At 51.6% G+C, this 21930-nt stretch overlaps 1 protein-coding gene across 1 annotated transcript in view; it reads right to left on the reverse strand.

The window, feature by feature from the left end:
- LOC113486619 (collagen alpha-1(I) chain-like) overlaps positions 1 to 21930 on the reverse strand; it is a 62343-nt gene that overhangs the window by 23299 nt on the left and 17114 nt on the right. Inside the window, exons 7-17 of the mRNA XM_026860687.1 lie at positions 16650 to 16908; positions 16144 to 16571; positions 11404 to 11448; positions 10410 to 10529; positions 5748 to 5786; positions 5568 to 5621; positions 4695 to 4748; positions 2049 to 2156; positions 1395 to 1448; positions 283 to 336; positions 108 to 152 (exon numbers count right to left, since the gene is read on the reverse strand). Of these exons, the coding sequence (XP_026716488.1) occupies positions 108 to 152; positions 283 to 336; positions 1395 to 1448; positions 2049 to 2156; positions 4695 to 4748; positions 5568 to 5621; positions 5748 to 5786; positions 10410 to 10529; positions 11404 to 11448; positions 16144 to 16571; positions 16650 to 16908 (1260 nt within the window). The remainder of the gene's footprint in view (positions 1 to 107; positions 153 to 282; positions 337 to 1394; positions 1449 to 2048; positions 2157 to 4694; positions 4749 to 5567; positions 5622 to 5747; positions 5787 to 10409; positions 10530 to 11403; positions 11449 to 16143; positions 16572 to 16649; positions 16909 to 21930) is intronic.

Genomic DNA, 21930 nt, shown 5'->3' on the forward strand with positions numbered 1-21930 from the left:
CAGGGCCATTGCAGAGAAGCAAAGGGGTCAGCCCAGGAAAGGGCATGAGGGAAGGAGCAATCCCAGCACTGCAGGATGTGACACACCCCTGTTCTCCCATAACTCACGTGAAGCCCAGTAGGACCTGGCAGGCCATTTTCTCCCTTCACTCCCTGGAAAAGCCAAGAGCAGTCTGAGTGATGGAGGAGGGCATGACCTTGGGCTGGGGGGCTGTGGCAGGGAAGGGGCAACCCCCTCCATAACCCAGGCAGGGCTGCAAAGAGCAAGGACAGCCACCCTCACCTTCGCTCCCTTCTCTCCTTTCTCCCCAGCCGGTCCAGGGTCACCCAAGAAACCCTGAAATGGGAACAACAAGAATGTGTGAGCCCCAGCTGGACCATCAGGAACTAAAATGTGGCTGCTGTGCCCCAAAAGACTGTCAGTGTGATGCAGGGGGCCCTCAGACTTGTGCTAAATGAGGCAGCCCCAGAAGAAAACCCTGGCTGCTTGTCCCCAGCACAGTGCCACCCCAATCCCATGTCCCAGGCTAGTGTTGCACTGTGCCACACGCTATGGTGCCATGGAATGGGCTCTCCATGGCAGAGGTGCACTGGGTGTCAGGGCCATGCCCATCACCTTGGAGGACACCATGGTGCCCTGAGCTGTGCACAGCAGCAGCGGGGAAGAAAATCTTCATGGGCCTGTGCAAGTGGTGCAAAGCTTCATGTGTCTGCAGGTGCTGAGTGCCCAAGCACTGAGAGGTTGAGCCCAAGAGCAAGAGATTTTCCATCTGAATGCTGGCATTATGCTCACAGGCAAGAGGGTACAAAGTATAGGCCAGAAAATATATGATAAACCATGTGGGATTGCTGTTTCAAAAAGAAGAAATTGGGTTTCAAACACCCCAGTAGAATCAGACCTCAGAGGAGCCTAAAATATCCTGGGCAGCTGTAAAAATTTTAGCTAACACTTGACTTAAAAAGACTGGGGAAGGGGTAAAGGAAAAAAAAAAAAGGGGGGATGACAAACCACTAGCATTCACTTATTTATGAGAATTTTATGTCCTGGCTGACAAAGCCCTGGAATCTCAGCAACATGCAGTAGCAGCCCCCAGGCTGGGGCAACTGGGAGCACAGCGTGCTGGCACAGCTGGAGGCTGAGCGGGCACAGGGGGAGCACAGCTGCCAGCCAGATCCTGCACAGCTGGAGGGTGGCAATAGGGCGTCCCACACCATCACACAATATTGGGCTGGCACACACATGCCCGCAGGCTAGAGGGGGTGTGGTACCACATGCTGCTGGTGCCGTACTGGTGAAACTGGTGACAAGGTCTTACTGCTTGGCATTAAGTGTATGTGCTGGGACTGGGGCTGGCACTGAATGATGCCTGTGGCAGAGCAAGCAAGTCAGCTTACCTCTTCACCCTTCTCGCCAGCCAGCCCCCGGTCACCCTGGAAGCCCTGCAGTCCCTGGGGAGAGGGAGGAAGGAGCAGAGCAGGCACTGAGGGGCTGCCCAGTGCTTCCCACCCACATCCAGCTCCAGCCCCGCTCCACCAGCAGCTCTGCCTCCTGCCCACAACCACCGCAGAGCAGACTCCTGGGGGGCTGCTGAGCACCCCAAACCTCTAAGCAAGGTTCAGTCCCTGTCACCATTCTCCAAAAGCCCCCTGGGAAAACTTCCAAGCCCAGGTGTATTGCCTGTATTCCCCAGGGATTGCTGCCAGGGGTCTGGAAAAGGTTAGGGACCATCACACCACCAAGTGACCAGCTTCATAGCCTGAATACTATCCAGGCAGTCCATAATTGCTTTAATTTCTTTCTTTCCCACCCCCATTATTTTCTTGTGATGTTCTACAGTCCTTTTTTGGGGGGAAACATGAACCTCGAGGCACCAATCCAGGACTGACTGGGTTTGTAGGCTTAGGAGGAACATTTTAGTTAAAGGAGGCAATTGAACACAAAGAGCAGCAGCATTAGAAGCTCCTTGTCTCTACCCGGGGCTTGAGGCTGCAGCTTCCCCACCCCATCGCTGGCCATGCCATGGCCCTGCCTGCTTGCCTGTGGCTTACCTGCTCTCCCGGCAGCCCCCACAGCCCAGGTTTGCCATCCAGGCCAGGGAAGCCATCTGAGCCAGGGTAACCCACACGTCCCGGCAAGCCCTGGAGCCCGGGTTCACCCTGGGGAGAAAAAAAGCCAAGCATGGTAAATTAAAAAGTCCACATTACTATGAAACCAATAAACTAAACACAGCTCTGCCTTTGCAGCAGACCTGCTAAACACCAAGTACCTCACCAGGAGATGGGGAGGGCTGCCAGGGGGAGAAGCTTCCAGGCATTGCAAGTGTTGGGCACATGGATCTGCCCAGGCTCTCCAACTGAAACCGTGGGAGAGTCGCAACCAGTGGCCGTACAGCAAGAAGCAAAGTGGGAGGTAGGGAAGAGGCAATGTGTTAATGAGGTCAAGCAAAAGCCCTCTGCATCTGCTCCTGGGCTCTGAGGCTTACGCTCAAAGCAATTTCTGATGCTTTCCCACATACAAGAGCCTGAGCAGATCCTCTGGACTGGGCATCACCAGCTAAAGCTTAGGGGCAGTTTTTTTTACCCTTTAGCTCACTGGCAATTCTGAATTAATCCCCATGCTCACTAGTGGCCATGTATGCTTGGGGCACCCAGCCCAAAAGCCAGGAATTTTGCCCCATTCCACTTCTGGTCCCAGCTCTGGGGAATACTTATTGTTAGTTACAATTCTGCAAGAAAGAAACTTGGGCTGTGACACACTTCTGGCTGTGCTCTGTGAACAAATGCAAAACAGACCACAGGCAAACCCAGCCTGACCCAACCATGTGCTCAGCGGCTGGTGCAGGTGGATGAAATCACTTCTCCTCTTCCTCACCCCTGCTGTCACCCAATCAGGTTTCCCGGACAGTGAGAGCAGGGAGTAGAGACCTGCTGGAGCCTGAACGGGCGTCAAAGACCTCTTGGGCCAAGGTCTAGTAGAAACATGAACCTTAACAAAAAACACCCCAGACTGGTCAAGAATCGAGTCCAAAGTTGAGCTGAGTTTCCCTGTTGGAAACCTGCCATGGAAAGCCTTTGGCAGATGCCAAAGCAGAGCAGGAGAACAGTGGGCCAGGGATAGGGCTTTGGCCATGATACACCAGGCCTGAAGACATCAGGTTTGCAGATGTACTGTGATGGGTGAAAGAAATTTGTTCCTTTCCATTTCTGTGCTAAACCACCCCCAAACTGCTGACTCCCCTTACAGATCCTGTTTATGTGAAGACAGAGAATAACTTTGGCACCTTTTGGTTCTGCTATGCTGACAGACTCCAGTGTTTACACTCAACCAGCTTAACACAGTCAGTGATGCCTTCCAGATGTTGGCAGCTGGTAAAACACTATCCCTGGGGTACACCGCTGCTTCAAGGGAGGGGGCCGGGCGTGACAGGACACCTGGCAGCAGGACACATGATAGAGAGCGGACTCACAGTGCCTGATGGTGTAGCTGTGCTTCTTGCCCAAGATACCGACTAACTTTTGCTGTGAGCTTTTGGGACTTAAAGGTTCAACAGAGCTGTCAGGAACCAGCCCATGCAAATCCTCCTTCAGCATCGATCCACGTAAACCCAGCCTGTCCTTGGGTCCTCTTCTCAAGCCAGAAGAAAAGCCACCCCAGGTTTGGAAAGGAAGACATGATGACAGATTGCAGGAGGAAAGGAGGGTCATTGCTGAGAGGGAGCCAAGGGGCCTGTGGTGCTGTGGTTAAGGTCACTGGGGAGTTGGCATGCAGGATGGGAAACACTGGAGGGCTGAAGTAAGGTGATTGCTCCAGTAGATGGGTGCACAGGGGCATGAGGAGCAGCAGGGATGGACTCTACTGTCCCTTCTGAGCAACCCAGCAGCAACAAATGAGCCCAGCCCAGGACAAACAAGCAAGAGGCAGAGGGGAGCTGGGGGACACCTGCACATCGGTTCTGTTGAGAGGGACAAGATTCAGGGTATACCAGCTCTCCCCATGAGAGCTGAGAACCAGTGAGCATGGGTGGGAGAGCAGGTGGAAAGCTCCAGTGATGACTGGGACAGCTGCTCTCCTTTCCTTTTACCCACGGGGCATCCAGACCCCACAAGCAGCTGTGCTTGCTTGTCCTGGGGGAGGTGGCCAAGTCCCACGAGGACATGGCACACAGCACCTCCCATCACTGAGCACAGGCAGGGCCAGGGGGAAGGAGATGGGTGGTTTCCAGAAGGGGACAACCACAGCAACTTGTGCCCACCTGCCTGGGAGGGCATTGGGTGACACACAGCAGAGTCCAGCACCCAAAGGGACTGCGCTGAGCTGTGACTGAGCCCATGCACCTGCTGCAGCGGGGGGCTGCAAGCACGGGGCAAGAGGAGCTGCAGTGTGGACTCAGGGGAACCAGCCTGCTGTGGAGAGCCACCCCTGCCAGCCACAGCAAGGTCCCCAGAGAGAGGACCAGGCCATCACCTCCCGCGACAGGCACACATTTCCTTGCATAGTTCCCAAACCAGCAGCAAACCTGACTGTTACAGCTCTCCCTCACCCAGTGCTCCAGGGTTTGATCCAAGAGGGGCAGGGTCCCCAAGGGCCCCCAGGACAGCCCTGAGGGCACACCCGACCTCTCCAAACTGGGCTCTCCCCACAGCCATACCCCCCGACCCCTCCAGCCACGTGTCCCCACCAGCACCCCCACTCACCATGTACCCCCGCTGGCCTTTCTCACCCGGCTCCCCCGGATCTCCACAGGGTCCCTGTGCACAAAAAGAGATTGAGTCAACAAATGTGTCCCCACCTCCCTGTCCTGCCCCACGCTGAGAGCAGCCTGAGCTCTGTGGAGGACAACAAGCAATGCACAGAGGCAGCCTTGGGAAGGGAAGGGCAGAGAGGGAGGATATGCATCCTTTAGCACATCTGTCACCCTGCCCATCTTCACGGGGTCTGTGGCCAGGGTGGGTTTGGAGGCAGTGACAGATCTGGTTCCCCGTTGCTTTAATGCCCCACAGGAGGTCAAGACGGGGAGTTTTGCCTTCATTTCTTTTGCTTCATGGCACTGCCCTGTTCGCAGAGGTCAGCCAGGGGGGAAGCATCACCCAGCAACCCTGGGGGCTGTGTGGGCATGGTGCTGCAGACCCACCAGCATGGGCTGGCCCCACACGAGTACTGCATCAGCTATTCTCTGGCTTGGTTTTGTGCCTCTGGGAGGGATCCACATGGTCCCTATCCAAACACGAGGCAGGAATTCGATGCCCTGGGGAAGATAAGCCAGCACTGTTCAGCTGGAGGGGCATGGGCTGCATCTGCCAGCAAAGCCCAGGGAGTTAGGTATCAAACACCACTCAGGTTTCGGTGGGAAGCAGACATGCAAACCATTAGACTTCTTTGAAACGCAATCCCAAGGCCCTTAATTACAGCGTGCCAGAAGCCACTGGGCAACAGACACTTTTTGGAGCAGCCCAGGACTGTGCAAGTGATTGGGGACATGGACTCTGTGAGCTGTCCCACACCAGGGTGGCAGCAGGGCCAAGCAGCACCCAGCCATGGAGGGGACACAGGGGCTTTTTCTTACTTACAGGTGCTCCTGTTTTCCCTGGATGTCCTGGGGGCCCGGGTGCTCCAGGTTTTCTCTGGATTAGAAAGAAAAAACATTGGTAAAACAAATCTCACTGACAAAGTGCTTGCAGAGAGGAAAACCCAGCTGACCAAGCCAAGGAAAAACAAACCACAGAAAGCTGCTTAACAGCGATACTCACCGGCCAGCCTGCGTGTAGAAGCTGGTAAAATGACGATTGCTGAAAGGAAAATGGGGGGAAGAGCAAAATGTTAAAACCAAAAACCTAAATCCCTTTTTGCTGGCTTCAAAGTCTTTTTCCTGTTGCTTGGGATGTCACAGCAATGAACCAGTCCTCTAAATTATTTTTTTTTATACTATGTGTATGCAAGTTATAAGACAAGGCTTAAGCTGAGAATGTGTAGATAAGGAACTGGTGGCCTCATTAGCAAATGAAGATGGAGACCCCAATTCTAAGTTGGTTGAAATTCAGCTCCCCCATGGATGTCCTAGCAGCCTTGGATACCAGAAATGTTTTGCATGTAGATAGGTTGGAAACATGTTGTTGGTGAGTGCAGGTGCCGTCATATTTAGCCCAGGTTGGACTAAAACCAGCTGTTTTGACACTGCAATTTGCCTCACATGGGAAACCTCAGCCCCATCTGAAGCCCCAGATGAGGAGATTCTCCAGCAGTCATGGCCAGCAGGCTTTCTCCTCACTGCTCCTAGAAGCCAAATCTTTCATGCACCTCCAATTTTTTAGAACACCAGATGAACACAAAGAGGATAAAACCCACTATCCCACCATATTTCAAGCCAGCATAAAGGTCCACACACTTCAAAGCCAGGTTTCCCCAAGTTTTGGGAGATGTCCATGGAACAAAACAATGCCTATCTCCAATTACCAGTCATCTTCCTATTGTCCCATCAGCACAAAACACAGACGCTCAGGAGGCAAAACCCACCTTTCCTCCTCTGCCCTCCTCCTTCCCATGGTGAGCCCAGATGTACTATCTGGGCAGCTCCTCCAAATCTTGGCTTGCATCAATGGCTACAAAAAGCCCCCTCCTTGTTCATCACTCCAATCCCAAGCAGCTGGAGGGGGAGGATTCCCACGTGCTCCCTGGCTTCAGCCTCGGGGGTGCTGGGAAACCCTCTCCTGTCCCCTGATCCAAAGATCCATCCTCTGATAGCAGAGGAGAAAGAAGGGAAAAAGCCAAGGAACTCATTAATGAAAATAAACACAGACCTTTCAACATATGGAAATATTTCTTATAATGAGTGGGGCTCTCATGGGCAGATGATGGATGGATACATTTAACTAGCTCTAATGGTGCACCAGGCATCTCTGTTCCTTTCAAGTTGATGTTGACTTGATTACCATGAGCGAATGGGTTCAGTCCTTGCCCGTCTGCCAGGGCCAGGCCATGGTCCTCTTGTCCAGCCAGATCTCATTTCCCTCAAAAGCTGCTCACAAAAACTTTTTTTTTTGGGTTGGAACATGGCCAGTGCTTTTGCCTTGTCTCGGGAATCAGTGAACTCAGATTCATTCGGGACAGGATATTATTTCATTAGGCTTCAAAAAAAAAATCCAATCTTTTAAAAAGAGGGGGGGGGAAAGTCCCACAGGAGACGTGAACTCATATTTCGGAGAACCAGATGCCAAGGAGAGGGGAGAGAAATGAATTGCCTTCTGCCATTTCAGCAGGAAATGGCGCTTTGCTCGCTGCAGCTCTGGTCAGCAGGGAGCGGTGTGACGGGCACAGGGATTGTGAGCAAATGGAGAGGATGGAGGATGGGCAGCAATCGCTCTATGGATCTGTCCTCCTGTAAAACTCCAGCCTGAGAGCAGGGCAGAGAAAACCCTTCCGACAGCTCTGCAGGGAGCAGGTCATGCCCTGCAACATAGTCTTGGCTGCCCTCCCCAGCCCACACTGTGACCACCCTCCCCAGCCCACCCCACGGCCATAAAGCCACGCATATACAGAGCTGAGTTATCTGCTGACCTTTCAGTAGCAGAAAATCCCTAACGGTTGCCTCCTTTTCGCATGGAGCAATGTTTTCTTTTGCTCTAGGGTTACCAGACCTCACTTCCCAGCCTGACTTCTTTCTTTTAAAGGTATTGGGAGAGATAAAAAGAAAGGACTCTAGCACTGCAGATTAAACTCCCTACTAACTGCAGGAGCTCCAGTTCTCCTTCCTCCGTCCCTGGCTTTTGGGACTCCACCACTATCGAAGTTAATTCTGCCAGAAGAAGACGACAATAGTTTCTGCCCCTCAAGTTACACCAAGACAACTTCTTGGCAAATACAATGTCTGTCAACACGTTGTGAACAAAAACACAGGACAGGGGCTTGGGGCAGAATCGCAGTGGCTTTAAGCTGGTTTTGCTCAGTTCCCGTGAGCAGCAAAGGTTTGTTTCACTGGGAAGGAGCAGGGGAGCTACTGAGCATCCCAACAGCCATAACTGCTCTGGGACAGTCACCGATACCCCTTACTTTTCCAGTCCATCATACTGAATTACATTCCCTGGCCTGAGAAATGGCTCTTCTGGAGTTGTATTTCCAAAGGCTGAGCCAACAACAAACCCCAGCAGCCCAGGATGCCCTTCTGCAGCCCCCAGATCACAAGCACTCCATTCACAAAAGCAGCACTGTCCCAAGCCACAGCATTTCTCCTGCCCTGCAGTAAGTTGCAGGGGGCTGCAGAAGCAGACAGCCCCCCCCATCCTCACAGCAGCCAGCGCTCAGCTTTTCACCTCTGTGCTATCTCAGCAAAGATTAGCAAAACCCAGCCCACGGCTTTGCACTCCTGCTTCCTGCTGCTGAGCAAAACGCTGCCACCGGCACTGCCGGGGTCATACGGCCACAGACACAATAGCCCAGCAAGGCTTTCGGGTGCCCCACGTCACCCTTGCCAGACACAGCCTTCCCCTCGAGATCGGCACTTTGCCAAAAGCACCAGGCCCAGCGCCAGCACGCAACCCCCCCAGGAGCCTGCGGCCAGGGCTCCAGCAGCCCTCCAACTTCAGCTTCCCAAACGCAGACAAGACTGTCTGCTCCCTCCAGCATTCCCAACACCTAAGCACTGAAGGTGGTGGCACATGAAGTCATGGTCTTCGGCAATGTCCATAAGCACAAATGTTTCTGCCTGCAGAAGAACAAAGCACAAGGCCCCTTTCCAAATGCAAGCAGGGAAAAAAACCCAAACTGAGTGTGCAGAGCAAAGTCAGCAAGCCCTGTGAAGTGCTCTAATCATGCCCTGACAACAGGAATTGATTATGCAGATGTCTACCCCAAACACCCTGGGAGGAGGGTGATTATTGCCCTGGCGCAGGCATGAAGATGCTCTCTGGCACTGCAGGCTTCTTCCAGACAACATTTCCAGCTCGCGCTCTCCTATCCCCATTTATTCTGGTCCCACACTGCGTGCAATGATGGGTCTTGTGAGCACTGATAACAGCACAGCACCTGCTCTAGAGCAGCAGGAGAACAGGAGAACATGGAGAACTTCCAGGTCAACCAAGACATCTCCCAGTGATCAGCTCTCCTGAGCTTCCCAGGAGGAATCTGATTTCCTCTAAGGAATCCAACACAAAAATGCAAGAGGCAGGTCTGGCCCAAGGACTTCTGGTCGATCAAATCAAGCTCAGAGCCAGAGCAGCCCAGGGCCACTCTCCACCTCCTGCCTCCAGGCATCATCTTCCCTCCCTCGGGGTGTGCTGTGCTGGCAGAGCAGAGGTCCTCCTCACTGTATTTTCTTGCCTGCATTAAATGCCCTGTATTGCATTTGCCCTGGAGAAGAGGGTGCCATTACCCCTCTTCACAGACCAATGAGTTGAAGAGGTCAAATGTCCTGCCCGAGGTCATTTAGAGAGCCAGAACATAGAGCCTGGCCTCTCACTGGCCCATTACCCTAATTTGCCTTACGTCACCCTTGAGCAATGGATATCTGGACAGGCTGCAGTCCCATCAGAGGGACATTACAGACACACAAGGCAGAGAGCATCCCCGCCCCAGGGAGCTCCAGCCCCAGTTGGTAAAGTGCCTAAGGCAGTTAGAAACCCAAAGCCTTCAGCTATTGCCCTGCCTGGCTCAGGCAAGGCTCGAGAGGGAGTTTGAAATTAAGCTTAATCACAGCAGTCACTGTGCTATCAGGATTGGGGAGCCTGGACAAGGCTGGCTGGGTCGTTGCAGCGATTGCTCCCACGGTGCATGGAATTTTGCAGCCAGCTATGCAGCAGCTGAAGCACTCTTGCCTCCCTGCAGGTCCTGTCCCCACTCCTGTGCTCCCCAAGGCAGCAGGGTTCAGGTGAGAAAATATACCGTTTTGCCAAGAAGTTTGATGGGCACAAACCCTGTGAGCCAAAGCCACAGCACACAGCTGGGGCATGGCAAAAGACTGGCATATGGTGGGAAACAGGAGGAGTGCTCTGCAACCAGCAGTGCAGAGCAGGAGAGGGGCTACTTCCTGCACAGCTTGGATCTTCTCTGGTCCATCCTCCTGAGGCAGGGCATGGGAGGTCATAGATCTGTGCAGACCATGGGACACAAGATCTCCCAGCCAGTCACAGGGGGAAGAGGGATAGCTGTGTGAACACAGCTGTAAATAGGGCGTTTCATCCAAGGACGGCTGCCCACAGAGCCCTTCCCAGCGAGCTGCACCTCTGTCCTCGGCACCCTCCCTCTGCCCCCACCTGCCCTACCCCGCCTCTGTCCTCCCACCCAACAGGTTTGGAATCCAAACCATCACAATCCCTTCTTCGGAGCTCTCAGCCCAGCAGAGCGGAGGCGCCTGCATGGGAGCTGATGGGGAGGTGTAAGTGGAGCTCCCTGAGTGCTCACCTGCTGCGGCTGTAACTCACCGTGAACGTCTGCCAGTCCTCCCTGGAGTTCCTCCAGAGGACGATAGTGGGGACACCGGGGGTGCCCGCAGGGCCCGGGTTGCCCGGGAGGCCTGTCCGTCCCACAGCTCCAGGGTGCCCCTAGGAAGACAAAAGCAGCTCCTTGAAACCAGCTGGGGGCTTAACAGTCAACACAGGCTGGACACAGGCTCCGACTCAAGTCAGCCTCTGAGCAGAGTCTGGGTCTAGGCACACTCCTGGGTTCAAACCAGCTCTTAAGATCTAAATAACGCTGACAACAGGGAAATCAAAAGGAATGAGCTTCATCCATCTAAATGCCTCAGGTACTGAAGCTAATGCACAGAGATGTGACATGACTTGTGGGGCAAGGTGTTTGCCCCTCTACAGCTTGGAAAAGGTGGAAACTGCTGTGCAATGGTGGTTAGGAGCACTCTCACTGTTTTACCGATGGGGAAACTGAGGCACTACCCTTAATCCGGAGCATCTCCATGCATCTGTCAGTGCACTAGGCAATGCTGCATGCAGTAGGAGATCGAGCTGTGCCTTGCAGGCTGCTGCGTGCCGGGTTCTGGGAGCAGGAAGGGCAGCTGTGGGTCTGACCAACGTGGTGCTGGAGGACAGCTGTGCCTCCAAGATAAGTTGGTGGCTATGGCATGGGGCTGGACTTTGGGACATGCCACCATCCCTCGTCCAGGTGACCTGAGCTAAAGCTGCTGCATCTCTCCTCACTGCTGCCTCTGCAGAGCCTTTAAGTGCTCAGAAAGACAGTAGTTTGTCCAAACAGTCAGCTCAGTCCTGAGCCTGGGCTTGAAATACCCAGTAAAAATAGTTCTTTCCTCTTCCAAATGCACATAGAGGGCCACCAGGCTGCAGCTTCAGCTCACATTACCCTCTAGATGAAAAACAGCCAAACTAACCCAAACCATGTGTGGCATTGTACTGATTCTACACCCCATCCCATCCCGTACCTTCCTGCATTTTTCTGGATACTCACTTTGTCTCCTTTGGGTCCCACCAGTCCACGTCTCCCAGGACAGCCCTGAAATGCAAAGAAGGAGAGTTGTGTCACACCGAAGGCGGATCCCCACAATGAGGGGAGATCCCACAGTGGCTGGGTCATGGACAGGGCCATCCTTGCCCCAAGGAAGCAGGAACTGGAACAGCTGATTCAGAGCAAACCAGCAGCACCAAGGCTCAAACACCCCAAAGACCAGTGTGGTGGAAAGTGCCCCGTTTTATGCTGCTCCCTTGCCACTCTCCTGCCCTGGCATCAGAAAGCAGCTCTGCTCAACCAGCTGAGCAGCATAATCCTTCAGCATCCATCACAGAAACACCTCAGACCATATGGCCGGGGAGCAGGAGCACATTTCCTGACACCTGGTGAGGAAAGGCAGTGTGTTTTGAAAAAATCCCATAAAGCTGGATCATGGCCACACATTCAAACAGTAGTTTGGACGAGGATGCAAATATCTGTGGCTTCTAACTTGTGTGAGATCTGATCTAGCCCATCTCTATTCAAAATTGCACATTTTGTCCAAGCAGTGACCCCACTTCAGGTCTTACCAAAGCATCTGTCTGGACAGAAACAAAGGCAGACAGGAGATCCCAGCTTTTCTCAATGAAATAATTCTGCCTGGAAGATGTCACCAGAGTCTGATAACATGCTGGGCTGCAGCACAGCATCTACCTGCACGTCTGCTGCAGAATTGCAGCTCTGATGGCTTCAATTACAGCCACCATTTTTTTTCTGAGCTTTGTCAGAGCCGGTAGCAAACCTGGGAATCCACACTGAATTAACATCACCCCAGCACAGACACAGCTGCATCCCTGTGACCACCAAGGAAGACCCACTTGGGCAGCAGCCCTTTTTACTCTTGGGATGGGTAAAAAGGACAAGCTGCATGTCCAGAAACAGCTTTGGTACTGAGGAATACTTCACCAAAGAGACTCTGATCACCTGAAGTGCCCAGATCTGAAGCCCACAGGGCTCCAGAGCTCAGTTCCCCCTCCCCAGGGGCTGGGGGCCATGCCCCTGAGCTTGATTTGTGTAGGGCACGTTCATGCCAAATGGCACATGCAACAGCAGTGATGCTGGCAACTCTGGTCTGACTTTCAAACCTTGCGTATTAAAATCATAGAATCATTTAGGTTGGAAAAGACCTACGATCTTAAGATCTTATAACACGTCCAGGTGCACCATTGCTGAAGGAGGTAAAATAAAGCAATTCCTGCCTACTGTACCCAATATTAAAATACACAGCAGAATGAGCAGGAACCCCTATCAGTGCCAGGCAGCCCCTCTATTTATCCACCCAGCACTCCTCCTTTAAGGGGCTGGATGTGTGCTGCTGAGAGACCACTTCTGTGGGAAGGCACCCAGTTTGGAATTCACTGGAATTTTATGTGAGCACCATGTGCCCATTGCAAGGTGCCTGAGGACAGGCTCATCCTCTCTGCCATGGGTGTAGATATAAATCAGATCCTTCAGTAAGTCCTGCCTCATCCTGATCTCCCTCAAAAGAGCTTTATCTTTTCTCCTGCATGGACACGCGCTGACCTACATCCACAGCTGGGATATGCCAGCAGTCGATGGGGTGCCCAAAAAACCCTTCCTCCAGTGCGGACATTGGTGGGTCATGGTGTTCTACTGAGGACACCCGCTCTGAGATGGCCAAAGACCCATTCCTCCTCCTGCTCCTCCCCAGGCACTGGGCACAGTCACTCCCAGCATGAACAACCAACATCGTGAAGCCAACATGTGCAGTCCTAGTGCAGGGTGGAGTGACTGTAGCAAGCCACGAGCACAACAGCACCCCCTGAAATTTGACAGCATCTATTTCTCTCCCTTAAGCAGCTCCCAAGCTGATGGCATTTTGTGCAAACCAAAAAGAACAATTTAGAGCACCAGCAACAACGAACCCAAGGGCTGTAACATTTCAGGAGAGAAAAATGAAAATCAATCCAAGAGATCTTATCCAGAAGGCAGACGGTGTTTTGCCCTGCAAACTGCACACAGCAGCGTTCCGCAGCACCAACCCTCCTCCTGCGGCGTGACCTGATGGCTGCAGCCCTGGGTGCAGTGAAACAGCGGATGACTCCCGGGAGGAAGGCATGGAGAAGTCTTTGCATTTACCTGTCACCCAAGTTCACACTATCCCTGACACCAGTTCCCTCCAGCAGGATTCAACTTAAGCCTATGAATAGAAACCACATCTCTGCTCCTAAATAGCCAGGGCTAAGTTTGACTTACAGAAACCAGAAAAGAAAGATAATAAGCCTGTGGGGACATACCAACAGCTGGGAACCCCATATGAAACACTGTCTATGAAAGCCAAGGAGTTTTTAAATACTGGCAAAACAATGAAATCCCTGCAAGGAGGATTGTCAAGATCATAAAAATCAGCAGCTTTTAAAGAAACACTTTCCACTTCTCATAACATGTTGATTTTTTTCCCCACTGAATGTCTTTCCCCATCCAATGCCTTTACAGTGGATGGTGACTGGAATGGAAACTGAGGGCATGTGAACTGCAGTCCATAAATGCCTGAACGGCATTAGGGCATGATCAGAACTTGGCAGGATGATAAATAAACCTCCATCCACATCTCCCGACTGGAACAACTACTCAAAGTGTTTTTGAAAAGGCATTAAAAATCTCTGAGGGTGGGAAACCAGATATACACGAATCTGTACCGAGGGAGAGGACCCATCACGTGGTGGGGCAGGGCTGGAGGTATGTGTCCTGATGATTTCCCTGATCAACACAGCTAGTGAAAGAGGAGGAGAAAAACCCCACAAATGAAAAGGTTGATGCTAAAACCCCATTCTTTCTAAATCTTTCCTCTAATGAGAGATGTCACCTTCAGACACGCACCCTGCCTTGTGCCCAGGTCCCAGTTGCAAGGTTGCCCAAGGTGATGCAGTAAGAGGGAGAGTCACAAGCCCAGCACACATCAGCACTGCCAAAACAAGAGGTAAGGCAAAGTCCCATTCTCAAAGGAAAAACCTCAAGGCCATTTTAATGAAGTTTTCCAAAGCAAGGTCACTGATTTTTTTGTTTCCCTTCCACAGGATATATTTAAACACCCAAACCATCCATCACACTTTTGCTGGCATCACCATGAACATGTAGCATGGCAGCAGGAAGGTGAGTGGGTATGAATTCAGGAATTCAGGGTGCCCACACTGGGCAGCAGCCTCCAAACAGGCTCTATGTGCCCAGAGCTCCCACGGCTCAGGACGGCTGAAGGGGCTTTGGTGGGACAGAGACCCAAGGAGGCAGGAGAACCTTTGGGGACCAGCAGCAAGGGCAGAACCCATCTGTCCTCAGCCCTGGGGAGCAGTAAAAAAAGACAACAGGAAAGGTTGCCAGGCTCAACACATAATTTTAGCTAAAATAATATCTCTAACCTTGCATGTCATGTGTCACTGCAGAGCTTCAAGCCTACACCTGCTTGTGCCAGCATTCTCAAACCCAAACTCCTAATGCCAGGATGGAGCTGCTCATACCTGTGCTTCCATCCAGGATGCTCACAACCAAGAAAAATACCCATCTCAATACTTTCTACAGGAGGGAAAAGCAATTCCCTCCTGTCTGGGTCCCCTCCTCCTGCTGCCTCCCCTCCTACCGTCTGACAGCAGGGCTGTCAAACGCCATGACGTTTCCTCCACTCCCGGGATTTTTTCATCCTTCGGCATCTGTTCCTTTTTCCATTTTCTTCTATTTTTGCAGGCAATAGCTGCAGCAGCAAAGAGATGGCTCAGGGGGGAAGCTAACAGTCCTAAATTTAACTGCTATCCTACAAAGCCAGGCTCATCGATAAGGAATTTAGTGCCAGGTCCCTCAAACACAGCCGTACAAACATCCATGTGTGGAGACTTGCCCTGCAGCATCCAGATGAGCCCCAAGGGCAGCCCCCAAGCTCACTGCATCTCAGAGGGCTTTTGTGTGGGTGTCTGCCCAGTGGGGAAGAGAAGGTGCCCATGGTCACTTCTGGCAGTGGCGCTGGGTAAATGAAATGCAATTTACTAGAAGAATCATTAAGAAAATTTAACTAAATTAGAGAAATAATTTTGGCAGAAAAAATAAACATGGGAAAATAAGTAAAAACTTCTCAGTGAAGACTGATGAATTCTCTCAAGATTTATATATTCTAAGTTTACCATTTTTTTAAATTTCCCTTTTTTTCATTTGCTACAATGGATGAATAATCTGAAAAATAATCAAAACCTTTTTCAAGACAAATTCAATGCTCTGCTTTGAACCCCCACAAATTTTGGGTTGTTACAGCAGTAGAGACACAAAGGACAGTGATGCCAGCATGGGCCACAGCCTGACACCTGGGGCTTGCTGCAGGGACAGGGGCTGGAGGACATGGCTTGGTCATGCTCTGCGCCACTCAGCCTGCCTCTGGGCAGGACCAGGGTGAAACAAAAACCAACAATGTGGTTAAATGACTTGAGACCACCTCTAGGGCAAGAGCAATATAGGGGAATCATCTTTTCCTCTCCAGATTCCAGTGAAGTTTCTTCAGGGACATCAAAAAACCTTCTTGCAGGACCAGGCTGGTGCACAGCCCCATGCTGCCCGCATGGAGAAGGTTTCCCTACCCAGTTTCCCATGGTGAGCTGCTGGCACTGCAGCTCAGGAGCTTGGGCCCACCACCCACTCTGGAGGGGAAGATGCACCACCACCCATCCCTCCCCTCCCACAGCCATTCTCTTCACCACTCACCGGCAGCCCCGGTGGTCCTGGCAGCCCCGGTGGTCCTGGCAGCCCCGGTGGTCCTGGCTTCACATGACACTGCTGCCCATGTGTCACTGGTGGGATGGGGTTCCCCGAGTGGGCAGCACCGTCCCTGAGCCCTGGGACAGCAGGGCTGACTGCTACCAGAGGATGCTTCAGGCTGCCTGCCGCTGGCCCCATCCTCAGGGGACCTTTGGGCACATTTCCTTTGGGGGCAGCTGCCTGATGCACCAATGGGGAGACCTTGGTGAAGGTGGCAGGCACGTCCAGGTCAGTGATGGCATTGCTGGGTTTGCCAGGAGGGAGCCGCTGCCGGGTGCCCACATCCCCTGTCAGCTTCTCTGTGGTGACGTTCTCCTCCCGGGGGTTGGAGGCACGCTCCTTCTTGGCTGCCCTGTGTGTTTTGATGGAGGGTCCTGGGTGGATAAAAGCACCATCAGGTACCCAGGCATCGCAACAGTGCACAGGATAAATGAAGGAAATGGTGGACTCACCAGAGCTACCAGAAACCCACGGACTGCTCCTGCCAAGTCCTGGCCTGCCAGGGCCAGTGATTTTATTATAGGTGGAGTTCAACAGCTCAAAGCCTTCATCCTCAATTGAAAGGCTGCCCTCCTCCTCAGCTGACGGCATCTCAGTAGCAGAGAGTGATGTCAGGGCCCTCCCATCAGGCTGGGGGTTGAGGGTTTCCTGGGTGTCTTCCCATGTCCAAGGTGGCCCCAGGGTCAAATCTGAATTGGAGCGTCTGGAGTCCTGTAAAGGAAGAAGGAAAAAAAATTAAATTTGAAGTTTTCACTTTTTTTTCCCCCTTCCCTGCTCAACACACTTGAGGTTCTTATTTTCCCACGTGTGTGAATGCTCCTGTGGGGGATGAGGCAGCTCACGGCTGGCAAGCCCCAGGCATGAGCCCCTGTGCTCCAGGGCAGCTCGTTAGCAACGGGCAGGTTGGTTCAGCCACCTACAAAACAAAATTCTTCCTCCACAATGGACATGAGCCAGTTCTTGGCATGGGCCCTGCTAACATGAACCTTCTCACCATCCCACTGCAACAATCCCCCCGCAATTTTCTATGCTGGAGAGGCATCAAGAGAAGAGCCCATAGCCTAATGACAGAAATCCAAGCTTGAGAGCAATTACTAAAACAATTAAAGCAAATGTATAGAGTAACACCAGGGATTGTTCTGCCCCTTTGGCTTTTGATTTTGCTGCTTCTGCATATTTTGAGGCTCCTGGTGGCCTCAGGGGAATGGTGCAGGCAGGTTGGAGGGGAGCTTGCAGCCCCCACCCCACATCTTCCCAATCGAGCAGCTGCAATAGTGCTGCTGGGAACCTCCAAGGATTGGGAAGGGAAAGCCTAAGTGGAGCCTCCTGGATGCTTGTGGCAAATTAATTTAAGGCAGTGGCTTGCAAGGGACACAAGAGACCTCACTCTGTCTTCAGCTGGCACGTGAAATGTTCCCTGCAGGACAGGGCAAGTCACAATGGCTCTTTCAGTCCTACAGCCACCAGCAGAGCCCAGGCACCACCCATGGATGGAGGAAAACTGTAATATCTACACTAAAGACAAAACCACTGAATGTGAAGAAGGAGTTAAACTTTAGACAGTTACCTGCATTTAAAATGCACATGAGTTTTACATCCAGCACCAGCGTGTCTCAGACTGGGCTTGCACACTGAGCCACGCACACTGACCCGGGGTTCGTTGGTGGGTGTGAAGGACCTTCACCTCTCCTGGGACATTTCCACCAGCCCCACCACACGCCCACCAGCCCAGCTCAGAGCTTGCTCAGCACTCCCACCGAGCTCCACAGAGCCTGGACAACGCAGCGGCACCGAGAAGAGCTGGCTGTGACCTCAGCCCTGGCTGGTGGCTCTTGGGGGCTGGGGGCTCCTTGGGGCTGGTGCCAGGCAGCTGATGAAGAAATAGTCTGCGAGAAGTCACTAGAGGGAGATGCAGGCCCACGCTTGCCTTGCGTGGCTGCAGAAGGGGAGCAGAGAGGTACAAGGAGATATGGAGCATCCTTCCAATCGTCTTTCCCATCCTATCTTCTGTTGATTGGACCCATTACTTGGCTCCGATTCTGCTCTGCACCGGCACTGACCCAAGATGCTGCTTGCTTGGGAGCACCAGGGTGGATTTACATGAACAGCAAGCAGAAAAAACAATTCCACTGGTGATTCTGCAGGTAAGTACACAAGGGTACTGGTGGGTCAGGGAGGGGACTCTGGACAAGCCCCACTTCTGGAGAGCCTTGGGAAGAAGAGGAGCTCCAAAAGCAGCAGGACGCCACACCATCAGATTGGAGATTTCCAAACTCTTCCCATCCCAAATAGGGAGGAAAAGTGAAAATTTTCATTTCTCAATTTTCAAATGTCAAGTTTGAAGAGTTTGAAGAGTCTTTTAAAACATCTGAAATGCTTTGCTCTCAATTGTGAAAACTTTTTTTTTTTTGAGTTCCCATCTTTGTTTGCTATATATAATTTAATATTTACCTTGATTTCAAGCTTTCATGCACAAGTGATTTTATAAGCTAAAATTCATCTCAAATCAGAAAAAAAATGTAGCTTTTTTAAAAAAAATCTCAAAATAAATTATTTTATCAATCTTTTTTCCCTTCCAAAACCTACCCCAAACAGACTGTTTCCCCACAAGTTCTAACTAGGGCAAATCAGCATCCTCCTAAAAAATTAGCAGTGCCAAAAGCTACTGCTGATGCCGGCCATGAACACAATCCCTGGACACCTCCACAGAGCATCTCCACCCTCAGGCCCAGAGAAGGATGGCCAGACCCACAATCCACCCATTTCCATTGATCCCTCTGATATTGCAGTAGGTAAATACATGAGGGATGTATCTAAGACTACGTGTAGGTACCAAAGGAACCCACCCTGGGTCACATCCAGGTCTCACATTACCTGAGCACTGTTGCTCTTTAATCCCTGCAGCTGCAGCTGCGAGGGCCTTGGGGCCAACCACTCCTTGAAGCCATAGTACTAACCCAATATATTTCTGAGCCAAGGCAGTTTTTGTGCACAGAGGTTTTTGGAAAGACGGAAATATTCCCACTTCCTTGGCCCTTAACAGAAATTTTTCACCCCACTTGCAGACAGACACTTGACCCCCCAAAGGGAGAGGCAATGGCAATGTTGATGTGTCAGTGTTACTCTGCTCCTCTGGCCAGTGCTATGTCCCAAGCCAAAGGACCAGCATTCCTCTGTCACCAGGATTTTTATGCCCCAAATGGCACTGATAACCATATTTTTAAAGAATGCTCTCTACAGTAGGTGTTAAGTAGGCAAGAGGCAACCTAGCACCAAGAAGGAAGAGTTGAAAAAGGTCAGGATGAGGCAGAAAAGGCAAAAAGGAAAGGAAACAGAGATGGCAAATGGGAAAGCAAAGACCAGAGGTGACCAGCCAGTCCCTCTTTCCCCAGCAACCTCTAATGAGGTGCCTTGTGGACTGGAAAAACCACTGGATGCAACTGAAGGGTAAAATACATAAAACAGGAGAGAAGGGAGAAGTGATTTAGAAAAGGAAAAGACAACCCTAATTCATCTCCAGCCAGCTCTCTTCAGCCAGCTTTAGCAATTAGATGCTCTCAGATTTTCCCCTGGGCACTACCCAGCCCGCAGTTCAGTCTCCAGGCGGGCTTGTTACCATCGCAGCCCTGAAGAGCGATGGAAGATAAAGCCTGTGTTTCCTAAGCAGCACCCAGTGTCTGGGTAAAACTCAAGGAGATTGGGAAAGTAAACAGCAAAAGCTCTGCACAAAGTCATCAGAGCAAAGCACCTGAAGGGGACAGGCTGCAATGAAGCTGTTTTCATCGAGAGAAACACTAATGTACAACGAACAAGCCTGCAGAGTTTGGAACAAATTAAAACATGCTGCCAATTAAATCACAGCGGGTTTGCTGCCTTTGAGGTGGAGGGAAATCAGGCTTCAAATCGTGAGAGCAGAGAAGCAGCCAGTGCTGCTCATCCACAGCACGGGCAGGCTGGACCTGGAGCATCACGGCAAGCTCTCGAGTGTGGACGGTTGCCATGTCCCTGCCCGTGTCCGAGGGTCCTGCCCGGCCCGTTCCCTCTGCTCAGAGACCTGGGAGCCTGGGAAGCTGCTGGTGGTGGTTGATTCAAGGAAGCACTTGTAAGCTAGGCAAAGCTCTCCCTGTGGACACACTCTGCACTGCATTAGAGTGGCACTAAATTATTTTTTTGGTGCTAGAGTAGTTTTCAGGCAGATCAGGGAGGTGCACTGACCTACCCTGTGGTTCACAGAGCACAGCACTGAGTGGGGGACTGCTGGGAATGGGACCTCAGGGCAGGACAAGCCCTTTCCCTGACACCATTAGATCAGCATCAGATAATCAGAAACCTCATCCGGAACGTAGCACCTCTCTAGCAGAAGGTCCTGTGGTTTGGCTTAAGCCATTCACAAGTGTTAGAAAATAACTAAGGGAAGCGCATTCCTCTCCTGCGATGGCATCCACACAGCCCAGAGAGCAAACCACCATAACCCAAGAGCACACCCACAAACCCTACAGTCCTTCTCATGGAGGTAAGATCGAAATCTCAAGGAAACCACAGACATCAGCTCATCAATCCCTCAGGCACTTTTTTAAACCCCAAAGTTGCTGGAATAGGGGTTGAAGCAGTGCAGCATGTGGGAGGGTGAGGACAGAGCTGCCAGGCATCAGCTTTACCCACTGCAAGGTCAGATTTGCAGTCCCCTACAGCAGTAGAGGCTCTCAGGAGAACAAGGTAGGATCCTTTGGTGCTTTTCCATCATGCATGTTATCAGGTATATGCCTTCCCTCTCCTTGAACTTGTGTCCAAGGCAAAAGAGGGCTGTGAAAACTAGAGTTGAGGAAAGGCAGAAACTTGTGCTTGCCACAGCAGGCTTTCTCCCTCTATCTCCATTTCGTAACTCCTTCACACACAGCATAGTAATTTCTTTTCTTTTTCCTTGCCACACAGCATTATAGACCATCAGGGAGAGGGAGCCCCAAGGGATTAATGACAGTTTGTATTAAAAGTAGACACTATTCATCCAGGCTAACCCCTACACAGCCACACATCACCCAGTCAATGCAGACCAGCAGCACCCTGAATTAAATTAGCCTTCCCAAATATATCAGAATCAATGGATTCAATTACATGAGTGTAAAACCCTTCAGAGGCTCCTTCAATGTAACATATAATCCAGATTTGAAATCCAGTTAAGAGCCCCCCTGTCATTAGCTTTAACTAACTTGGTTCATGGTCCTGTTTCTGTTTAAGATGAATGAATCTGAGCTGGTGGTGGTCAGTAAAGAGCTGTAACACACAGGCTCTAGATCAGCACTTTTTTTTTTTTTTTTTTCCTTTCAGGCAAGAAATCAAACAGAGAGCTGCAGAAAAAGTGTTCTGGCTAAAACTCGACTCCATCATTTGTACATCTTAAAAACAGTTCAGCTGTTAATTATGAACAACCACATTCCCTGCAAGGTCACCTTCCCACAGAGAATGTGAGAGGAGCCAAAGGGGAACTGAAGGGATCTGCAGGCAGCTGGTTCACCTTCCTCAGCCCAGCCTAGCACTGCGGGGCTGATTCCTCAGCCCACCCCAGCAAGGAGACCCACGTCCATCTCAGGAAGGGAACCACAGAGCACAGGGCAGACCTGGAGACTCTGCAGACCCACAGTTCAAGTGCCCTTGGCTCTACCCACAAACCCCTCAACAGACCCACAGAGCTGATGCTTGGCCATAGATACCACTGTTGTCCAACTTTCCCAGAAC

The sequence above is a fragment of the Athene cunicularia genome, assembly GCF_003259725.1.
Source record: "Athene cunicularia isolate RWA chromosome 17 unlocalized genomic scaffold, athCun1 chr17_part1, whole genome shotgun sequence".
Lineage (NCBI taxonomy): Eukaryota > Metazoa > Chordata > Aves > Strigiformes > Strigidae > Athene > Athene cunicularia.